The 24,060-nt window shown below is 42.1% G+C and overlaps 1 protein-coding gene across 3 annotated transcripts in view; it reads left to right on the forward strand.

Annotated features, from left to right (window-relative positions):
- LOC131074831 (rhodanese-like domain-containing protein 9, chloroplastic) overlaps window positions 1-24,060 on the forward strand; it is a 115,886-nt gene that overhangs the window by 48,866 nt on the left and 42,960 nt on the right. For all 3 annotated transcript variants that reach the window (XM_058011542.2, XM_058011541.2, XM_058011543.2), the window contains exon 3: window positions 1,008-1,158. In XM_058011542.2, coding sequence (XP_057867525.2) covers window positions 1,008-1,158 — 151 coding nt within the window. The remainder of the gene's footprint in view (window positions 1-1,007; window positions 1,159-24,060) is intronic.

Here is a 24,060-nt window from a genome sequence, read left to right on the forward strand (position 1 = left end):
ATATCATCAAACTCCTGCAAAGTTGCATGGACACAGATACCAATACAAATATGGATACGGATACGGCCATTTTTTAAGAACCCCAATATGTATACGGCTAGATGTGACATTCATATAAAACACATACACATATATTTAACACAATTTTCTAAGTTACTAGAGGAGATTTTCGTTACTTCAAAATTAATATAGACACATAACTGCTACATAAATAATTATAAGTTGATTTAACAGTTTACAATATGCAAATATAGTAGAGTTGCATTGGAAGATAACACAAAAAATGGGTCACTGAAATAGAAAAACATTTCATTTGTCTTTCTCATTTGGTGTAGGTTTTGTTTATACCATTTTTTTTTTAAATGCATGAATGAAGATTTTTTAAAATTAAAATTAGGAAGATTTAGGTCAAATTTTTTAAAATTCAAATCATATAGTATCCGGCATGGTTGGAAAATCAAGGTTTTTTGGGCACACGTGGGTACAGTATCAGATATGTATCTGGGCCATATCGGATACGTATCCGTTTTGTATACTGGGATATAAATGCCCAGGGAGGGGCAAAGGAGTTTCTGGCTACGCTGAACTCCTGTGGTTCCGGATTCTTTGTCTGTCAACTTTATTCACTTCAAATTATTCTTGGACTTGAAATGTTCTATTAAATAGACCAAAGGTACTGTGTAGTGTGTAGTACTCAGATTATGTGTCATATTATGCAAGATTTTCTGAAAATTTTCATGTTACTAAAGAGCTTTTTTTAATTTTTATTATTCATCATTTCATCTGTCAGTATGTATTTCAATGTAGGCTAACCAGCCTTAACTATGTATAGGTTATAAATGGGGGAAAAAGAACAGTATGATCAGCAGTTTGAAGTCCATTCTTTTAGGTTCATAAAAAATTGAGCATGCTTAGTAGGGAGAATCGCTACATATCTTAATTCCACCATCAGATGAGTTCTGCATTATAAATTTTCTGTAGTTCTCACAAAGGTATTTAAACTGCAGGTACAATTTTTAAACGCACTATGCACAATAACTTTGCTGGACTCTTGTATGGACTGTCGTTCACTAAACTCAATTCTGATTTTGTCCCTGAGGTACAGCAGCAGTTTCCACCAGATAGCAAACTATTATTGGTCTGTCAGGAAGGCCTCAGGTCAGTGTGGCATTTGGAGTTTTTAATCACATTCCATAATTTTTGCTGGATTTTTACTCTAGTTCTAGGATTTGTGTGTTGTGATAAATTAGAAGTAAGAGGGGACGATGATTGAGTTACACATGAATGGATGTGTATTATGCCACTGTGTCAGTAATAAGAGCAAAGATTCATAATTGCAAATCAATTTAGGATACCTGTCTAGAAGCTTCCATAAATTTCAACTCATGACATGCTCATAGATACTCAATACTAGTCATTCACTCTAAATTTTATTGCTTTTTTTCTTTTTCTCTTTTTAATATTTTGATATAAAATATTGTTCACTATTGTGTAATGGCTAGTTTTACGTTTATAAACATTCTCATAAGAAATATTCTAAAGAATTCAGAAGCATATTTTGTTATTTTCAAATGTGAGTATTCCTTGGTCTTAGTTGTATCTCTGATTATGAAACCTAATATACGAGATAGTTATGCACAAGGTGAATACATTTGCAGCCCTCATGTTTTTAATTCAAGGGATTGGAGGATAGTCGTTGCATGTAAATTTGAAAATTCAAATTGCAGATCAGAGTAATAGTGATCTCTTGCAGATTGAATTAGCAGTGGGGCTTGTTGTACCTGTATGAAAATTTTCACATTGAAATCCTTTTGGCATGTTTTATCAAGTTCTTTACTAATTTGATGCATATAGATGGAAAGTGATGCAATCTAGGCAAGGAGGTTTAATGAAAGACAATCTAAACCTTGCAGCCACACACAACAACAACGAAAAGTTAAAACACATGGCAAGCAGAAGTGAAATAATTCTACCTTCATTAAATTATCTAAAATCTATCTTCAAGGCTTACAACAAGCTAAGAAGAGCCTAATCTCATGAGACACAAAAATTAGTAAATGGGCTACTCAATGCCCAGAATGAATAAAAAATGCCCTTAATCTGGGTCTTCCCCTGTTTACTTGGTCTTTCCTTTCTTTAATGAATATTCAAAGGGTTTCTTTTGGAGCCTACCAACCTTTGCTACAAATGGTCTCTTCTTACTGTCTATTCCATACTCTCTTGCAGCCCCTCTCTCACTACCCTCACTTCTCTTTTGCTTCTTCTGCATAGGAATATCAACATTTTATTTTCCTTTAAAATCCCACTGTAATTTCCCAATTGTTTTCCTTCCTTTTCTTCGTCACATTTGTTAGATGTCCATATTTTAAGGCATGTTTTTTGTCCAAAACACTTGCTGTGTTTCTACATTTTTCTTTTTGTTCTTTGCGTTGTCTTAATTTTTGAAACTTCAAAAATTAAGACAAGCCCTTCAAATTTTGCTTAAAATTTGTAGTTTTCGTCTCTAAAGCGCATTTTACAATGATCAAGATTCAAAACTCACATTTGTTCGCATCCAATTGTTATTGGGTGTTTTTGTCATCATTCCCTAAGTCTTAGTTGGTTTTGATGACCTTTTTCCTTCATTTTTGTGCAATTTCGGGTTTTGGGGTGATCATTGCAAGTAAATCTTCTCTTTACTTGTAGTCGGGTCTCTAAGATTCAATTACAAGTTAGTCTTTTGTTTCTAATCGTGCATATGTGTAGTTGGGTATTAGAGACCCGACTATAAGTTGGTTTTTTCTTTTTATTTTTTGCCTTACTTGTAATCGGGGTTTTGGGACCCGACTACATGTTTTTATTCTTTAGGCTTAGTGATCATTTTATGTGCTTGCATCAGTTATCCCAAGACCTGACTCTTCTCCTTTTGCATCTTTATTATCCCACGAAGGAGGGATTTTATTTTGTTTTCAGTTATGATGCATTTGGGTTTCAACAGGAGTGTTCTTCTTCGGTTCTCTATATGAGTCTTGAAGAGGAGTTTTGAACTTCATTTTGCTTTGTTAGAAGTCGCGTTTGAAGTGTGAGCGTAATTTTTCCAGCTTTGTGGGATTCTCTTCTAGGTATGTTGTATTTGGCGTCTTTCTTCTTCTGGTTTGTTTTTGTGCTCTGTCCATTATCTTTTTGAGTTCGTTGAAGTCTCATATCTGCATTTTTGTTTTGGCCATCATATCTATCTATGTTTTGTTTTCTCCTTGGAGTGATTATTGATAGCTTGCAATTGGGGGTTTGAAGCTTGATTGTAAGTATAAGTTCTTTTTGTTGTTCCTTGCAAGCACAATGGTTAAGTTTTCTATTTACGTTACCAGTCGTCTCACTTGCAATTGGGCTTCAAACCCCAGATTGCAAGTTGTCCCATCATTATATCTTTTGCTTGCAATTGGGTTCTCAAGACCTGACTTCAAGCTGACTCTCTTCATCGTTTTTGCAAGTATGCATGCTTGCAATCAGGTTCTCAAGACTCGATTACAAGCTTATCAATACCATTCATTCCCTATTACATTTACTTGCAATTGGGTCTTAGGGACCCGATTGCAAGCAATTTTCAAACATGCAAGACTTGTTCACTTGTAATTGAGTTTCCAAGACCCAATTTCAAGTGCAAAGTATTAAGTTTTTCCCTATCATCACATTAGTCATTTCAACCTTTTCAAGCTTGCACATTTCATTTGCACTTGTAATCAGTTTTCAAAACTCTTGATTGTAAGTTCTTCATCCATTGCCTGTCATTTGCAATCACATATTCATTTGTAATGAGCTTCCTAAAATCGAATTGCAAGCCTGTCTTTCCCTAGTTTACTTACTTGCATTTGGGTTACCAAGACCCGATTGCAAGTGAAGCTTCCATTATTGCTTCCAAATCACGCATTCTAAGCTGGCTGCCATCCACTTGCACTCCACCCCTTGAGATCCGAAATGCTGTCCTTGACATTATTATTATGCATCGTCCAAACTTGTCCATTCATTTTTCCTTTCTTCATGATAAATATCATGATAGCTCTAAGGTTAGACATTGTTCTTTCCAAGCTGTGGTATCATGGCTTCTCCAATAGCCTTTGAGAATGTTTTGACTCTTTGGAGTTTTCATCATAGTGTTGCAGATTCTTGTTCAATGACAGAAGAGCCAACATCTCCTTCGAACAAGAAGATGGAATACAAGTATGATAAGTATTAGAATGAGATTGCTCCTTCTCAAGTGAGCTCTCCTGTGGATGAGATCAAGTACACAGAGATTGGACATGTTGATATGTTTGAGTTTCTTGAAAGAACGGAAGGATCGCCAAGCCATGGCATGTAGTTGCTCCTAAATAGTCATATCCACTTGGTCTCCACTTTCCCAGTGGCTGCCTTAGAGCCAGGATTTGTTCTTGCCCATGTTGCTCATTTTGATAGAGGATCTAGGACAATCAAAGATGATGATGGCAATATCATTATCAAATTGGATGCAAAAAACATAGATAAAATCTTCAAAGTTCCTGGTGCCCCAGTATATGCAGACATTTCCATGAAGAGTGCTTTGGATCATTACAACCAGAAGAGATCAGATTGGATAAGACATATCAATTCCAAATGGATCAAGACTCCCAGGACTTGTTTCTCTAGATGGCCCAAATTATATCGATAAGATTTCAGTGAGGAAGTTAGTGATATGATCACACTTCTAAGAAGGATAATGGGGTTGAAACAGTCCAATGTATTTGAGATTTGGATGTATAAATACTTTGTAGTCATGAGGAAAGGGCAATCTCATATCTTCTGGGGTGAAGTCATCAGTGATAACCTGTGTGAGCAATTGTCACAAGTTTCAACCACCCTCACCTTCTACATGAATTCCTACTTAGTGTACATAGCAGCGTCACTTAGACAATTTTTTGGTCTTTCTACCAAAGGTGACAGGTTGTTGGTACCAGTATGGAAATATTATGAGCAACTCACTTTGAGACCCAGTAGGATTCACTACAGGAGGGTGCAGGATGCCTTATTTGGTCACTTAATGTGTTTATTTGATAAAACACTTAAGAACAAAAGACTGTCCAAGGCAGCCTGGAAGAAGATGAATGGGTATGGATGCTTGTTCCTTCAGTTCCCAACTTTCACTTACATAAGAGTTGGATGTTTCGAAGATCAGCCATATATTCTTCTTAGGTATCCTACTGACAATATCATTCTGATGCAATTGGCTAGGCAGTTGATGATGGTTCATGCAGTCTAGTTAGCCAATCATAAGTTAGGCATCAACATATCCTCTCACATTCCACTACAAATTGGCTAGTATTCCTTGATAACCTCAGCAAGAGCCAAAGCAATGGAGACTTCAAGAAGTCAAGTTGTCGAAGTTCAAGGTGAGGAAGGATTTTGATTATCGAGGAATGAAGGACAAAATCAAGAGAACCTTCACTCACGTTCATTGCCTAGAAGATATTTGGGTTGATCTTCGCACAGAGGCATATGCCAGGAAAATGGACTACAACAGGCTCACCTTGGAGCAAATTGTGGATCTGGATCTAACCAAGATTCCAAAAGGAATGGTAGATGACGGAAAAACTCTTGACCTAGAGTATACAGAATAGAGGGTTGTTGAGGCTTCTCTTCCATCTCCCTAATGGTCGTAGGAGTGTACCTCAATCTTTGATAGATTTCAGCCCATCCTTGCCAACGCCAATGCTTGGTTGAAAAACAATAATGTCAAAACCATTAAGATCAAGGTTGGGGTGGAGAGTGATTCAATAGGACTAGTTGGACATAAGTCTAAAGGTAGGGTTAAATCCAAAGAGGGTGCTTCTTCCTCAAGCACTAGGATCAAGCTAAGGGAAAGTAGAACTTTAGTTATTCTTTCACAAGAGGTGTCATTAAAGGGAAAAGAGAAGCCTCAAGTGCAAATTCATGTTATTGACCCAAAGGATGAAGCACATGAGGAGAATGCAACAGGATCCCCTCCTACTATGGACTCAGATTCTCCTCACACAATCATTCACCAATTGTCTTCGGATGTACCAATGTCTCCAATTGACATAGATGTGGATTCTTTCTCTACAGTCAATGTAGATCTTGTTATGCTGAGTGCATCTGCTTGCACAAATGTATCATCATCAATTGCAGATGCTTCTTATGGTGACTTGGAGAGCATTTTTTATGTTAATCCTTCATATGCCATTCGATCTAGCATATTGTTTCCAGAAATCGATACTTCTACCATAAGTTTTGATAAGTTCATGTCGGAAGCCTGCCATGATTTGCCGTTTGAGCAAACACTTGTCGCTATCAAGACTGAGACTTCACCTAGAGTGACAAATGTAAGAACCCAACTTGGCTCTCCTCTGCTGACTGTTTCTTTTGAATGCAGTAGATTTGAATTTGTTTTGGTTTTTGAATGTTTATGGATTTTTTTTTGTTTTTTTTGGTAATAATGAGCAATGATACAATACTGAAATAAACTCCAATGCTTAAAATAATACTGAAACAATAATATTACTGCTGGAATTAATTTACGAGACTATCAAGCGAATGTTGTTCTGTTTTATGGCCAATATGCCTGGAAAACAAATTCATTACAATGTAAGATTAAAAAAACCTGATTTTTTGCTGTCCCAGTAGTTGAAAAATCTGCAAACTGCAAATTTTAATTATTTTGAAAAAAAATACTGTTCACGCGGTACTGTAGCAGTCAGTACGGCGGCACTATTCACGCGGCACTATTCACGCGGTACTGTTCACACGGCACTGTAGCAGTCCGTACAGCGGCACTGTAGCAATCCGTACCGTACTTGTTAATCACCAAAATTTCTTCAATAAATCTGCAATAATTTCTCGTGAATTTATTCTTCAATTCTGCGCAATTAGATGCAAATAAGACCTCTGAATGAAGTCTTCCTGAAACCAAATATCACTGAATATTTCATCAGCTCAGATGGTGAACATTGAAGCAACTACGTCCTCCAATGGTGGCTGAAAACCCTAGTCTCCAGAGCAAAACCCTTTCAATTTCACAATGTCAAAATAAAATAGCCATCCTCTTCTTTCCAAACTCAACGCTACATATCCTTTTTTGCAAGTCGTACCCTAATCCTCTTAATTACAATTTTGCTTGTAATTTCATTTAATTTCACTTTGGGTGTCAAAACGATTTTAATCATTAAATGGGCATTTAATTTTAATATTTCAATAGTTTGGCTCAGATAATTTAATTAAAAACATGGCCCCGTCTAATGATGAGTTGACCCTCAAGTTAAGTGATTATAATATAAAGTCACTTTATAACTTTATTATTAAATCACTTAATAATAAATGCTAAGTCATTCAAACTTGTCTAACTCCATGAATATTTTGAATTTAGCTATGCCGTCTGAAACTGGAGCTCACTAGTTGACCACCCATATGACCATGATGTCTGCTAAAAATAGCTGGGGTCCATCTCCAACTGCTAAAAATAGCCTGGCCAAGCCAAACTCAAAGCAAAACTCATCATAAACAAACTCTGGCAACCCAGAAGTGTACTCTGCTCTGTCATCGGAAGATCTCCACGCCAAGGTGACCCTCTATCCAATCCTACTAGCCTACGAGGGTCTTTGATAGGCTAATCACAAGCTAGAGTGATGTCTCTAGCTAGAAGGGGACATCACATTGTGGTACAGGTAGAGCCTATTTCTCCACAAATCATAGTTGCTGTCACAAATATGAGCTCATTAGATCTACCCCCATGGTTAAGTTCAATCACTCCTAAGGGGAAGAAGCAACAGATTTCTCCTGATGTGTTTGATCTTCAGTAGCTTAGGAAATCTAAGACAAGGGCTGCTAAGAAGGCAAAGACAGTCTAACGAGTGGGGTTGTGGACAACAATAAGATGAAATATGTAGAGGTGGTAGAACCTCTTGCTGATAAACCACTAGAAGAAATGTAGCTATCTGATTACAAATTCACTAGGGTGGAGCTAGGAAGGCAAACACATGTTGGAATGATGCATGATGCTCAGGACTGTTGATGTGATTTTTACGCACATGGGAACACAGAATAAAATACCTAAAGTATCTTATCCTCTCTTGAACAAAATCTCTCAGATGCTGAAGATTAGCTTAAGGATCATTCGAGAAGACTCCAAGGTTCATGAATGTAGGGTCACTACGTGTGGAGAAGCTCATTGCTTTGATGTGATAATGCTAGAATCACAAGGGGACTTACGTTCGAATGCCTGAATGCTTGATTTGCTGGAACTCGATCATCTAATGTTGCAATATGGTGATGCTCTTTGTCCTAAACTAGCTTGATTTTGAAAAAATGGCAAAGGTTAAAGGGTTATGAAGGTTTATTCTAAGGCCTAGAATGTAAGAAGATGGACGAATGATTAGATGGAATCCTACTGAGCGAGGTCTCACCATCAAACTGAACAATTTGACACAAGCTCAGTGCAATCTTCTAAGGAGGTTTCAAAGATGTTCAAATCATTACCATCAAACATTGCTTACCATTCAATTCAATGCATAAACAACAAACGCATAACAATTTGAAGTTAAGCTCATATTATTTCCGTTGACCACAAAAGGCACACTTACAATCAACGAGAGGCTAGTGGTATGGACTAAATGAATTCCATACAAATGCATTCAACAAATCCTTCCATTCAATCAAAATATTTATCATCTAACATGAGGATCCAACAAGAAACCATGCACATTGTAAAAGAATCAACACACTTCACCATAACTTCAATTAAAATGGAGTTCATTTACAACTTAGGCAACAATTTCTGCCTTCTCCTACTCTACTCTAATCTAGCTACCATCTTAGTTATATTCACTATTCTATTTTCTATTCTAGCATTGTTTACTATTAGCTAACTATTATCCTTTAGAAATGAAGAGTCTGAGCTTTTATAGAGAGCTCATTTACAATGAATGACCAAGATTGAATCTCCATCAATGGCCAAGATTTTACAATGAAACCCTAGTTAGGGTTTGTTACAACAAACTCTCCTTAGCCAATGAAATGATTACATTCAGTGAATGTGAACCAATAGATATCAGGGGTAGGTACTGTTAGTAGCCTAAGTGGTTCAGGTGGTAGCATAGGGAACATCAATATACAATGTACAATACCAGAGCATAGCAATTCATTAGCATGGAACCAATAACACACAACACAGTATACCAGAATAGATTTGTGTAACACAGGTGTATATCATATTCCTCTCCAAATCCCATGTCCCCACAATGTGCTACAAGTTTACAATATAAAGAGTTCGCGGTTGGTTAGGCCACCAACCGTCCGGCAACTAACTACCCGCAGATATAACTTAATACTATTATTTTCTATTAAAGCATTAAAAAGCCTTATTTACTAATTAACTAGCTTACATCATCCCCCCCCAAAACTTGTTCGTCTTCCAGATGAACACTACAGCAATTTAACAAGAAATATCTACTTAGAGGACGTCCCTGTTCCCGTAGTGGTCCGCTCTCGGAGTATCTTCAGGTCCCTCTCAGCAAGAAGTTGCTTCTCTCGAGTGGCTTTCAGAAGCCTGAGTGCATCCATTCTGTCCTTCTCAGAGGCAGCCAACTTCCGTTCTGTTTCATGTCGTGTGGTTCTCTCTTGAACCATTTCTTGCTCCATAGCCTGGATCATTTCTTTCAGCTCACTCTCTCGCTGAAGGGCTAAGGTATGGACTCCTTCCATTCTGTTCGCTTTCCAGGTCATCCTTTGGAGCTGTAAGAATGTAGCGCGGAAGGTCTGTTCTATGGAAGTGAGAGCTCTCATTACTTTTTGATTACCTCCTGTATGCCCACTAAGGATCTGTGGTACTCCCCATTCTGCTACTATCTCTGGAATTTCCGTGTCGGGCCAACCTTGGTTCCTAATTTTCTCTGAGAACTCCCTCTCGTAGCCTTCTGTCATAAACGCCAGTAGTGCTTCCGTTGCTCTTACTATAGCAGGCATATCAGATCCTCGAGACTGGTCTATCATCCTCTCCGTGGCTGCCCTCATTACTTCCAACTCGGAAAGAAAATTCTGCGCAACTGGTTCCCACTCTTGGATCCCCTCTGTTGGTGCTGGTGAGGACGTAGTGTGCCCTTTTCCGATTCCTTCCATCCTCTGGCTCTCCTCCTGCTGATCAGTCCCCAATGATGCTGAAGGAGGTGGAACCTCTATGTCCATCTAGAATCTTGCTAGCAGGCTGTCCGCTTCTGTCTCCATGTCTGTTTCCTCAGTCCCCTTTCCTTTGTCTCCCTTTGGCTCTTCACCGTGTATTCCTCCTTCAATATTTCCTACCTCCATGGTTGCAAGTGGATCAGTTATGGGTGCTACTACCAATGCAACAGCTCTAGCCGCTTCTACGCCCCTGGTTGTGCTTATATGGAGGGTGTGGGCCCCAGCGTGTCCCCTCAAGTCTACTAACTGAGATGGGGTCCCTGTGACTCCAGTTACCAATTGTGCCGTGATGGGAATTTGTGCTGGTTTGAAGAGTACCTTTTTCCTTACTCCCCAACCTGGTACGGCTGGTATGCCCCCCATACGGCTTTCTGTCCCTACCTGCCGCAACCCTCCTACGTGTCCTCCTTCCTGTTCCATGCCCATTGGCTCCATCCTGAATTCTCCTTCATCTTCTTCTGAAGATGATATGTATGTTTCTTCTTCCCCTGTCTCTACCTCTTCCTCAGAATTGTTGTCTTCTTCTCCTCCATCTTCTAAGCTCCCTGCCAGTTCTTGCCTTGCTTTTTTCCTCGGTGTTGTCTCTGTGGTTACTGTAAAAGTGTCCAGGTGTAGCCAATAATGCATGGCTGGCTTGTAGGGCTCCACCCGGCTTGAGGCCACAAATCCTCCTCTATTTTCCAATGCCACTTGAGTTCTCAATGCTTCCAAGAAGAGGGCAATGAGGTGATGGGGCACGTATAGGGTCTTGTGTTTGAGGAGCATGGCTTCCTTCACACGGCTGGAAAGGACGCGGCCCCAGTTATAAATTTTGCCATTACTCAATCCGTGCATGAGGCGTAGCATCCATATTGCAACATCGGATGCTCGGCTTGCTGCTGTTAGCTTACTCTTTATGATATCCAAGACACATCTCCATTCTGGTGAGGTGAGATAAGATTTCTTCAGGCCCCTTCTATTGCTATTCTGCCATAAACTGTTCCATTGCTCTTCTGTGAGTGCGTCGCCACAGATATGTTCCAGGAGCCACTTCTTTTCTTCTGTAGGCATTCTTGCTGACGGTTTCATTGCTGAATTGCCGCTACTGGGAATGCCGAAAACCTTGCTGAATTCTTTAGGTGCATAAGAAATGACCACTGTCTGTCCCAAATAATCAATTACTGATCTATGTCTGTCCTGCTCATACCCATGGACCATGGCACGCAACATAGGCTCAAATTCTTTTAGGTTGAAGATGGGCATGAAAATGATTTTGTCAACTTCTGCTTTCTTCAATGAACTCTTTAGGGGGTGGTCCTCCTCATTGTTTTCCCACCATTTCCTGCACTCGCTTCCAAGCACTCCTTCAAACGTGACATTCTCTACATTCACCTGTTCCGATGTCCTCTCTTGGCTTTTCTTGCTGGTTCTTGGCATGGCCATTGCTTGCTTGTTAGAAGTGCTAGCTTTGTAATTTATGTCATAACTTCCCCTTTTAGGATTGCCATGACTCCCTTTCACCATCTTGTGCATGTATGGTGCTGTACCCGAAGGCTGTGGGCCTATACTCTGTGGCTGGGGCTGAGGTGTTGTGTATTTTAGGTGCCGCGTGATCGGTAGCCTATTTCTCGGGGGCTGCGTACGTCTCCGTCTGCTGATTGTGTACGCTGGTGGTTGCGTGCCTTTTTTTCTACGTGCCGCCCCCTTTGCGCTGCTGCTCTATGTTGTGCCGCTGCTCTGTGTTGTGCCGTTGGTGCTCTGTCTCCGTCCCACACCCTAGCTCCCTTCTGCGCTGCGCATGCCTACCCCCACACTACGTACGCCCTCCTCCCCACTGCGTACGCTGGCCTCCACTCCGCGTACGCCTTCCTCCATGCTGCGTACCTTGGCCCCCACTCCGCGTACGCCCTCCACTCTGCGTACGCCCTCCTCGCTGCTGGCCTCCACTCCGCGTACGCCCTCCTCGCTGCTGGCCTCCACTTCGCGTACCTCCCTGCTGCGTACGCTCTTCCTCCTGTTGCGTCCGCCCCTCTTCACTCCGCTGCGTGCTCTCTCCTCCGCGCTGCGTGCTTTCTCTTCCACCCTACGTACGCCCACCCCGCGTACGCCCAAGGTGCGTGCACTGTGTCTTTCGTGCATGGCTTCATTTGCTTCGCTCTCTGCCCACGTCCTTATTGTGGGTACGGTGGTATGAGCCTTGCTTGCCTTCTTATGTTTTTCTTTTGCTATTATTTTTAATGTCTTGGTTTTATTTTTTGATATTTTGCCTTGGTCTTTTATTTTTAAATATTTTTGCCTTGCGTTTTTTCTTATTCTTTTTCTCTCTCCGTCCTCTTCTCTCTTTACTTTTTCTATGCTCCACTTTATTTCTGTTTGGAAATTTTTATTTTTTTCGATCACCATCATTTTGTCCTTGTGGCCCCCTATGGGTTCCACCATTTTAATGGCCACCATATTAATGGCTATGGACTCTCTTTCTTTGTAGATTTTTAATTTTGATCCGTTTACTGGATCTTTGATGGGGCTGTCGTCTAGGTTGGACAATTTAATAGCTTTATTTTTTCCCACCTCCCTTACTTTGTATGGCCCTAGCCATCGAAGTCGAAATTTACCTGGTCGGAGTTCATTCCGGCCATTGTACTTGAGTACCAGCTGTCCTGGCGAGAACTTCATCCGCCTTAGATGTTTATCATGCCAAGCTTTTCTTCTGTTTTGAGCCACTTCTATGGCCCATTGTGCCATTAGGCGGCGCTCATCTAATTTTTGTAAGGTCATAAGTTGTTCCTGTAGGCTTTCCTCATCCCCCCATCTGTTCTGCACTGCTATCCGCAAGGTTGGTACAGTGTATTCTACTGGCATTACTGCCTCCTGTCCATACATAAGTTGAAAGGGAGTGTGTGTAGTTGTCCCTTTGTACGTTGTCCGGTAGGCCCACAATACTGTTGGTAATCGCTCTTCCCAATCTCCTTGCTCTACTCCACACGTCTTGTAGAGAATAGATACTAGTACTTTGTTGGTGGACTCCGCTTGGCCATTCACCCTGGGATAGTATGGACTAGACAATGTGTGGAAAATCTTGAATTCTGTTGTCATATTGCGTATCACTTGATTGACAAAGTGTACCCCCCTATCACTCGTGAGTTGCAGGGGCATCCCGAACCGGGTCACAATGTGTTCATAGAGGAACTTGGCAGTGCTCAAGGCTGTGTTGTCGGGTAAAGCTTTGGCTTCGGCCCACTTAGTGAGGTATTCTGTAGCCACCACAATTTAGTGGCATCTATGCACTTTGCTCGTCCTCATAGGTCCTACGAAATCCAGTCCCCATCTTTCAAACAGTTCTTGTGGTTGGGACGGGAACAGGGGCATGAAGTCTCGTTTGAGTGGCTTACCTGCACTTTGGCACGTGTCGCAGCTAGTCACCCATTCCCTCGCATCCGCATAAAGTGTAGGCCACTAGAGCCCTGCTAGCAAAATTTTCCGTGCCGTGGTATCCGACCCCATATGTCCTCCCGCTAGTCCTTCGTGAGATTCTCTTAGGACTCCAAGAATTTCTTCCTCTAGGACACATCTTCGCAGGATACCGTCCGGCCCTAGTTTATATAGGAGCCCTTGGATCAATTGGAACGTGGTACTTTTTAGTGCGAGCTTCCTTCTCTTGCTTGGGCTCATGTCACCTGTAAATGTTGCTGTAGAAAGATATTGCCCGAGTTTCTCGTACTAGGAGGGTAACACGACTATCTTGAATAATTGGCCATCGGGGAAATCTTTGCTCACTCCTTCCTCTTGCTCCCCGGATTTTATTCTAGACAGGTGGTCAGCCATTACATGACTTTTCCCTGGTCGCACCACGACATTGAAAGTAAATTCCTGAAGCAAGATCAACCATCGGCTTACCCGTCCTTGAATAACCGGTTTGTTCACCAGGTACATGAGTGCTTGGTGATCCACGAAAAATGTGAATGGTGTGGCTAAAAGATAATGGCGGAACTTTTGTACTGCATATACCATTCCCAAGGCTTCCCTTTCCGTGGTGCTATAATTTCTTTCTGCTTTTGACAGTAACCTACTAGCAAAATATATTGGGTGGTCTAAGCCTGAGGATCTGGGTTGCGTTAAGATGGCTCCAATTGCAAAGTTAGAAGCGTCTTACATGTACATGAAATTTATTCTCCCAATTTGGGTATGCCAAAATAGGTGCACTTACCAATCTGATTTTGAGTATTTGGAAGGCTTCGTTCTGCTCCTTGTCCCACACAAATGGTTCCCCTTTCCTTGTTAGGCGCTCAAGTGGAAGGGACACTTCTGCAAATCCTTTAATGAACCGTCGGTAGTACCCAACATGGCCAAGGAAGGATTTGATCCCCGTAACATCTGTTGGGCTATCCATGTCGAGAATAACTCTGATCTTATCTGGGTCTGTTTTTAACCCTGCCTTACAGACTATGTGGCCGAGTAATCTCCCCTGTGGCACTAGGAACCTACATTTCTTGGGATTGAGTGCCAGTCTTGCTCGTCGACACCGGTCCATGCATTCCCCCAGTATCCTCAAATGGTTTTCCTTATCACTATATACTGACCAGTCGTCCAGGAAGGCCTTGAAGTTCCCAGTGGCCATTTTGTCAAAGATGTGGAGTATGATCCTCTGGAAAGTGGCTGGGGCGTTGCATAGCCCAAATGGCATACGGTTGTATGCAAAAACTCCATCTTCCACAATAAATGTGGTTTTGAGTTTGTCCTCCTTCCAATGCTGATCTGGTTATAGCCGGAAAAGCCGTCCATGAAGGAGTAAATCTCATGCCCTGCTACCTCTTCGAGGATACTATCAGTAAACGGTATCGGAAACAGGCCCTTAATGGTTACAGCATTTAAGCTTCTAAAGTCCATGCAAATGCGGATCTTGTTTCCTTCCTTTTTCAGGGAAATAACAATGGGGGAAACCCATTCACTAGTTTGCACTCGGAAAATGATCCCAACGTCTATCATTTTTTCTATTTCTTCTTGTACCTTGGCCGCATAGTTCTTATTCATGCGATAGGGGCGTTTCCGCACAGGCCTTGCCCCTTCCATCAAAGGTATTCGATGTACGCATAGTTCCGGGGGTACTCCCTTCAGATCTTTATAAGTCCAGGCGAACACATCTTTATACTCCAAGAATATCTTAAACGCCGCCGCCTTTAGTACAGGGTCCCAATCATCTCCAACCATTATTACTCTTGGGTCCTTTTCATCTCCCAAGTTGGTGCTCTGAACCTTTGGTTCCTCGTATTGTACCACTTCTTTCTCAAATTGGTGTGCCGGTGTGCTGTCTACTTCTGCCCCTCCTTCCTCGTATTCCGCAAATTGTGGCGGGTAGGTGCCATCGTTTCCTAACTCGAGGATTTCCAATACATTGCACTCTGGTTGGAAGATCTCATAATCTTCCATTTGCCAATGGAATAGTCCACTTAGAGAACTCGTTTCATCTTCTGAGCAATTACCGAGGCAGAGCACCCCTTCTCCATTGGGCTCTATCTCGCCTTTTTCCCTCACGGTATCCTCCTCCGAGTCAGAATCTGAGGCCATTTCTTGACTCACCTGCTGGTTTCGCAGGTCAATGACATATTTGTTTCCCTCACTTTCAATGGAAAGGGTGTTTTTCTTCCAGTTGTGGTCTGCTTTGGTCGTGACAAGCCATCCTCTTCCCAAAAGTGCATCATATCCCTTCCGCTCCAACGATATGACCATGAAATCTAAAAAGAAGTGTTGTGTCCCGATAGTTACCTTTTGGCCCATAAGCGTGCCCAATGGTTTGATGCCATGCTGATCGGCTCCTACGAGGTGGAAGGCTGACAGCCAGAGTGTCGGCCTCCCCAAGGTTTTCCATGTCTCCACAGGTAGCACGTTTACCGCAGACCCACCGTCTACGATGGTGTTAGTGAGCCTGAACCCGAGAATCTCCATTTCTACTACGGCTGGTGTCTTGCCTACCCCTACTGTCATCAACATAGGATCATTAGTCTCCTTTGAGTGGTTCCTTTCTTCCATTCCTCCCTGTGGTTCGGCGTCTTCCCCTCCTTCTTGGTCTCCTCCACTTGGTTTATAGCTATCCGTAGTTGTGGTAGTGTTTGCAACAGATCCACTACGTGGACCGGCACCGTGGTTTGCAGTGGCTGTTTCATTATGGTTGTTTCGGAGTCGGTTCGTATGGTGTTGGTGGTTTTGTGGGGTGCTGGCTTTCTCCATTCCTCACTCATTTCCCTTTCTACTTCTCTCTGTGCCTCTTTTAGTCTTCCCTTCTCTGTGCCTGGGTCAGGGTATATTAGTTTCCTTGTATGAGATCGGGTAATGGCTAGTACTTCTAGGCATCGTGCGTCTAGTTCTGGCCGTACTAGCTCCAACATGTTCACGCCTTTCTGCCTTGGACATTCCGTATCTTCGTGATTGCCCGGCCCACACCATTTGCAGAGTAGCCCTCCTTGCCCAGCACCACTCTGGCAGTCGCGTGCAAAATGGCCCCATTTGTTACATCGTCGACATTGTATCATTGGTCTTCCTTTTGCATCGTATTGGATGCGACCCCGTGGTGTATTATTATTGCTGTTGTTGTTACTCCCCCTCCGGCTGTTCCTATAGCCACCTGGTGACGCATCTGAGTTTGTGTTCTTGGTGGGTGTAGTGGGTGGTGTTGCCTGTTCTTGAGTATATAGTACCTGGGCACTCCTAGCCTTCAAGTTGTAGGGGCATTCCTTAATAGCATGCCCCAACACTTGGCAGATGTCACAAAAAGCTTTCTTTGGACAATTGGTTTTTGTGTGTCCCTCCAGTTTGCACTCTGTGCACCAGAGGTCTCTGCCCTCCCTACTTTCTTCCTTTTGCGTCCGCATTTCCCGCATCATCCGTCTCATATCCTTCCGGAGTGCTTGTATCGTATGTGACGCCTCCTCGCTCTCCTGATCACTACTATCTTCATTGCTTGTACGCTTCTTGCCCTTTGATGTCTTGTTCTCGCTTTCAATATCCATGGCTCTATTGTATGCCTCCATGAAAGTAGATGGGGGTACTACCTTCATCTTTTTCCGCAGTGATGGTTGCAGACCCTCAATAAACCATCGCTTCTTTAACCCGTCGGTCGGGGTATTATCCATCTTGCTAATTAATTCTTTTAGTTTGCGGTAGTAGGACCGTATCGTCTCACTCTTGCCCTATTTGGTGTTGTATATTTCTGCGACGATCTCGTCACCGTCCCGTAGTAGCCGAAACTCCTCCTCAAATGCCTTAGCAAGTCTTTTCCAGGTATCCTTTGAAGTGATGGGTAGGTCCGTGTACCAATCAATGGCAATACCACGGAGGGTGGCTGGAAATGCTTTCAGCCAGTTATCCTCATCATCCTTCCCATTGGCCTGCCATATGGTGACACAAGTTTTACAGTGGCGAGCGGGATCCTCCAATCCTAGTCTATTGAATCTGGGGAGTTTCTGTTTTTCGGAGTTATGTGCCATCCTCCTCGTACTCCCCAAGTTATCCTGGGAATTGTTGAATGACTCGGTTGGCGTGGTTGTTTGTTCCCAATTATCACTGTTACCTAATGCCTCTGGGCTGTTGTGACTCCTGTCCCACGCTTGTGTATGTTGTCGAGAACCTTCCGCCACGCTCCCTCTTTCTTCCACTATCTTGTAGAGTTTCAGGCGCCTCTCGAGTTGCTCTTGGATCCGCAGGGATCTTCTTACTATGTCTTCTTGGTTCCCTTCTTGTTCCTCCAAGGCTTCTCGGTTTCGATCTTTGTTGAGTGTATTTGGCATTAATTATTGGAATTGCGGCGGTTTCGTCGTTGTGTATAGTCCCTCTGTTCTTCTTCCCTTTGATTCCTTTCTTTATACTGTTGGAGCACTTGCTGCCTACGTTGCTCCCTTCGTTTGTTCTCTCGTTCCTCTTCACGTTCCACGAGTACACGTGCCAACAACCTTGGAAGGCTACCCAGGAGATCATGTACTGCCTGGTTCACGTTGAGTTCCGCCCGTACCGTATCAGCCGAGACAACGCTCAGTTCCGCTTCTTGCTGTACGTACCGGTCCACGGAAACGTCCCACGCGTGAATCAGGTCTTGTGTCAACTGATCCTCCCTGGTTACTTCCGTGTTATCTTCTATGTCACTGTCTGTCACCAGGATATTTTGGTCGAATGGACGACCCATTATACTTCCATCCCGCCAGCTTTCCCTCCTCAAACCTTCAGGTTCGACTTAGGCAACGACGCCAAAATGTTAGTAGCCTAAGTGGTTCAGGTGGTAGCATAGGGAACATCAATATACAATGTACAATACCAGAGCATAGCAATTCATTAGCATGGAACCAATAACACACAACACAGTATACCAGAATAGATTCGTGTAACACAGGTGTATATCATATTCCTCTCCAAATCCCATGTCCCCACAATGTGCTACAAGTTTACAATATAAAGAGTTCGTGGTTGGTTAGGCCACCAACTGTCCGGCAACTAACTACCCGCAGATATAACTTAATACTATTATTTTCTATTAAAGCATTAAAAAGCCTTATTTACTAATTAACTGGCTTACATGTACATTGGAGTTTGTGCCTTCATGTATGAACTTGATTCAATGCATTGATGTGGACCTTCTCTGATTGGTGGAGGTAGTGACTGGGTTGCCACCTCAATCTTGCACTGTAAACTTGATTTGATTCATCATCATGAAGGAATATTTCTTGATACTTGTTGTGACGTATTCACACATCGCCCCATTGCAAATGGGGACCCCTACTTTTTTTTTCTTTCTGGGGTTTGTTTCTAGGTCTTTTAGGGTTTTGTCTGTTAGCCTTTGCATGCTGAGTGTTGCCAAAGGGATCACTAATAGAGTAGGCTCTGTTTTAGCTAAAGGTGAGTCAGTGGATGCTCCGGGTTAGGGTCATCTTTCAAAGTCTTCCTTAGGACAAGGTTTTGCTCTTGTTGCTAATTGTGTCTTGTTTGAGTTTGAGGAGGTCAATGAAGCTTGGTGAGTGAATATCATCTTTGAAGATTTGAGTTAGGTCAAATTGGTGAGTGATGAAGTCTGGGATGTCATACTGATCTTCAAATGTCTTGAAATTTGGCTGTCTGGAATGTCATCCTGATCTTGAAATTTGACTAAGTCTGGAAAATTGAAGAATCCTCCAAAAACTAGATTTTGCATTATAACTCCTGGAGGTCCGAAACCACTCTCAAACATCCTGACAGCATATATGGAATATAACTTAAAGTATATCTTAAATGTTATATTCCATATATGAATCCTGACGGAGAGACCAAAATGTCAAATTTCGCTCCTGACCCTTCCAAAGGGTCCAGAGCAAAATTCTCCATAAGACATTCTACTTTGACCCAAACTTAGAACTAACTCATTCCCAGGCATTATTGAGGGCAAAACACTTGTTTGGATGAAGAAATGTGAGAAATGAAGTCAAGACTTGAGCCTAAATTGATATGTTCTTGCCTCAGGGAGTGATTGAAAGTGTTGAGGAATGAAGATTTTGACCTAAGACATGGATTTCGCTCTTGACCCTTCCAAAGGGTCCAGAGCGAAATTCATATTTCCTCCATTTTGCTCTTTAACTTGACCAAGTTTGAAACTTCTAAGGCATGGTTTGGGAGACTTGGATGCATATTTGCCTTGGAGAGGAGATTTGAGGCGATGAAATGATGGAAATCAACCTGGAAGGAGAATTTCGCTCCTAACCCTTCCAAAGGGTCCAGCACGAAATCCTCCATTTGACCTTTTTTGCGTTATGCCCTAGGTTAGCCTTGTCTGGAGCTAGTTTGATGGTGGATTGCCTCGATTATGATGAAAGGACCTTGAAATTGATCAAGTTTGAGAGAGAATTGGATAAATAAAGTGGAAAATCAACCAAGAATGAGGATTTCGCTCCTGACCCTTCCAAAGGGTCTAGAGCGAAATTCCTAAGATCACCTATTTCTCTTGCAAACCAAGTCAAACTTTTGGTTTTTATGGCCTAGGAAGGAATGGAGTAGCGTTTCTTTTACCTTTGAGGTAAATTGAAGTGGTGGAATGAAGGAATGAGCCGAAGAACAAGGATTTCGCTCCTGACCCTTCCAAAGGATCAAGAGCAAAAATCCTAAAACCTATTCTATCCTCCAAAATTTGTGTCGATTCAAGTCTAGACCAAGGTGAGAGAAGCTGGGAGGTGCCCCTAGGATTGCCCTTGGATGGATTTTGGCCACTAGAAATGAAGATTTTAGGCTAAATCAAGAATTTCGCTCCTGACCCTTCCAAAGGGTCCAGAGCGAAATCCTAGATAGGTTCTGACCCTGGCCATGTTTTTTTAGCGAATTTCTCCTAGCAAGCTATTTTGAGGTCAAACAAAGTGTTGCAAGCATGAGAGAAGGATCCAAATGGAGAGTCAAGGTAGAACAGAGTGAGAAGAGTGAGAAGAGTGGAGCCAAGTAAGAGAAATCAACCTAAAAGAAGAATTTCGCTCCTGACCCTTCCAAAGGGTCCAGAACGAAATTCCTCAAAGCACCTATTTTCTCCTTGTGTGAAGCCAAAACGTTGATTCCTACGACATGCTTGAAGGAGGGGTGAGGTATTCTTGTCTTTTGAGGTGAATTGGAATGAAGAAAATGAAGGATCAAGTCAAAATCAAGAATTTCGCTCCTGACCCTTCTGAAGGGTCTAGAGCGAAATTCTCAATTTCGCCTACTTTGCTCGTGATGAAGGTCAAGTTGTGGATTCCTAGGCTTTGGTGAAGAGAAGGATAGCGTATGCTTGCCTTGGAAGGTATTTTGGATTAGACATGATGGAATTTGTCCTAAAGTGCAAATTTCGGTCTTGACCCTTCCAGAGGGTCCAGAGCGAAATTCCTAAGTGGTCTAATATTTTGCCTAGGTCCTTGAGCAAAACTTATTCCTTGGCAATTTTGGAGGTGAATGACTTGATCTTGGTGAAGTAATGTTGAAAATGAGGTCTGATTGAGCAACTTTGTCAAAATTCGCTCTTGACCCTTCCAAAGGGTCCTAAGCGAAATTCTAATAGGGCTTGTCCCTGGAAAGGATTTTGAGCAAGCTTCATTTTGATGTCTTCTTGTTGACGATTTAAGGTAGAAAATGCTATGTTAGAATGAATTCATTATGTGTCCTTAATCACCTTTTGGTTGGTTTTGCAGATGGAAGAAGACCAGGCTAGGGCAAGGACGACCTCTTCCAGTCCATCATCATCAAGGACGTTCCACATGCAAAAGGGAGGACTCAAGGAGCTTTGAAGCGTTGGAAGACTAGGGGTGCTCAAGGAGTTCAAGTTAACCTCAAGACCTCATTCTACCACAAGATGACAAAGAAAGGCTTTGCCAGCACTGCAGGGTGAGATATGCTACCGGAGGAAGAAGACTTGACCATAAGGAAGCCTTATCAAGCACAGGGGAGTCAAGGAAGTGCATCATTCATCACGTTAGAAAAAGAGGAGGATCAACCAAGTCATGAGCATTAGACAAGGTGGCATCCCAGTCATCATTCCTCCAGTCGGATTGGTCGACCTCAGCAGGACCAGATTCAATGTATCTAATCTATTGGAGGGGGCACAAACTTCGATGTACCTACCTATGCTTTCTATTGGTCCTCACTCTTGGAATGTAATTTTCTCATTGGCTAGAGGAAGTTTGTTGTAACAACCCCTAATTAGGGTTTTTATCTTGTAATCCTAGCCATTGGTTCTAAGTCAATGAGAGCCGTTTGTTTGTAAAGGGCTCCCTATATAAAGCCCTGGCTCCTCATTTGTAAAAGTTAATAGTTAATAGTCAGAGATTAGTTAATAGTTAGGAATTAGCAAAAAGAGATAGAGATAGCATTTTAGAGTAGAGTAGAAAGAGGAGGCAAAGATTGTTGCCAAGATATTGTTGCAAAAGACTTGTAAACTTCATTGAAGAAATGGTGAATTCTATGGGTCGATTCAACAATTTGCATGGTCTCTATACTTCTCAAATTTGATTTCATGTTATTAGGTGAATGGAAGAAATTTTTATGATCAACGGTGAAATTTGTATATCCATACTACTAGCGGTTTGTTGATTGCAGACTTGCCTTGCGTAGTCAACTGGAATCATTCAGCTTAAGCTTAACTTCAATTATCGCTTCTTCATTCATATGCATCAACTTGACGGTGTCCATGCTTGTAGCGGTGATCTAAACATCATAAGGCTTTCCTCAGAAGATCGCACTAATCTTGTGGAGATGATCCTAGGATGTCAAAGCAAGACTTACTTAGAATTTCATCAAAGGTCATTCATTGCTCTTACGTTCTTAGTGTTAGAATTAGATCCTTCTCTAACCCTTATCCTTTTCCCTTTTTAAAAAATCAAGGATTAGTAAAGACCCACGTTCCAGTGATATCCAAAGCAAATCAGACGCTCAGGTAATCGAGTGTAAGTCCCCTTGTGATTCCAGCTAAATCACATCACACCACAAGAAGCTTATCCACATGTAGAGAACCTACATATCAGAACCTTGGAGTTGCTCCGATTGATCCTTTGGCGAGATCTTCAGCAGTCGGGAAACTTTGTTCAAGAGAGGATAAGGTACCTTTAGGTATTTTATTCTATGTTTGGTCGTGTACAAAAGACACATCAACAATACTCAACATTATCCATCTTCAGCGATGATAACAATGGTCTTCTAACTCGGATTAACTCTTTTGAAACTGTCCTCTTGAACGCCTTGACCATGTATAGATCATAGTCTTGAATTATTAATGATGCCTTGGAATGAATTCTTGATGTCATCACTGCCATTCCCTTTGGAATTCCTTCTTTTGTGACTTCCTTCATGTTGTTGATGTTGTAGATCATGTCTTTGTGTAAGTGAATGCTTCTTGTTTGATCTCCTTATTGTATTTGTCTACGAAGTTCACTTAAAGATATCCTCTTTGCACCTTGATCTTGGAACGACTTGTTTCATTCCCTCTCCAATGCAATCTCCTTGATTTCTTTCAACATCTCCTGCAAAACAAATAAGCAAGTATCAAATACACTTGATATATAGGTTTAATGAGAGCATATAAATGTTGGTGTTGGAAATAAGCCACACCCGGACCGACGATGGACTGGTACAAGAGGGGCCATTAGCTCAGTGGTAGAGCACTCCAGCAGCGTATAGAAGTTCCTAGGTTCGAGTCCTAGTTGGTCCATGTCTCAACATGGTATCAGAGCCAGGTCCAGGCTAGGAGCCCCAAGCACACGAGAGGTGTGGCTTAAGTGGGGGTGTTGGTGTTGGAAATAAGCCACACCCGGACCGATGATGGACTGGTCCAAGAGGGGCCAGTAGTTCAGTGATAGAGCACTCTAGCAGTGTATGGAAGGTCCTAGGTTCGAGTCCTAGCTGGTCCATGTCTCAACAATAAAGAGAATTCTCCTTCATGGAGGAGCACTTCGAAGTTGCTTTTTGCTTGTGGGAGGAGCTCTTGAAGTGTATTCCATCCTTGATGTTCATTAAGTTTCCCTTGTCTTGCCTTTGAATTTACTTTCATTCTTGAAATTCACTTTTGCAGCTCAAAACATGAAGTCCACTCCCCTCTGTCCATTCATGAAGTTCACTCTTGCATGTTGAGTTTGTTGGCATTATGTGAACCGACATGAAGACATAATGATAGTGTATGTTGTCATTGATGTCAATATGAGACATGGTGTGAACCGGCACATGTGATAGGTGAAGAGAGAGAGGAACCAGCATATGTATGAATCGGTTTATATGCCAAAGTGAAGCGGCATATTTGTTCAAGATGAACCGGCATGTAGTTATGGGAACCGGCACATGGAAGCATTGTATGACTACCGGTTGGTAGGTAGCTTCCACTTCAGGATTTCCGGTCGGAGTACCTCAAGTATGTGTGACTCAATCGGTGATCTTCGTGTGATGAGTTAG

The sequence above is a fragment of the Cryptomeria japonica genome, chromosome 4 (genome assembly GCF_030272615.1).
Source record: "Cryptomeria japonica chromosome 4, Sugi_1.0, whole genome shotgun sequence".
NCBI classification, from domain to species: domain Eukaryota; kingdom Viridiplantae; phylum Streptophyta; class Pinopsida; order Cupressales; family Cupressaceae; genus Cryptomeria; species Cryptomeria japonica.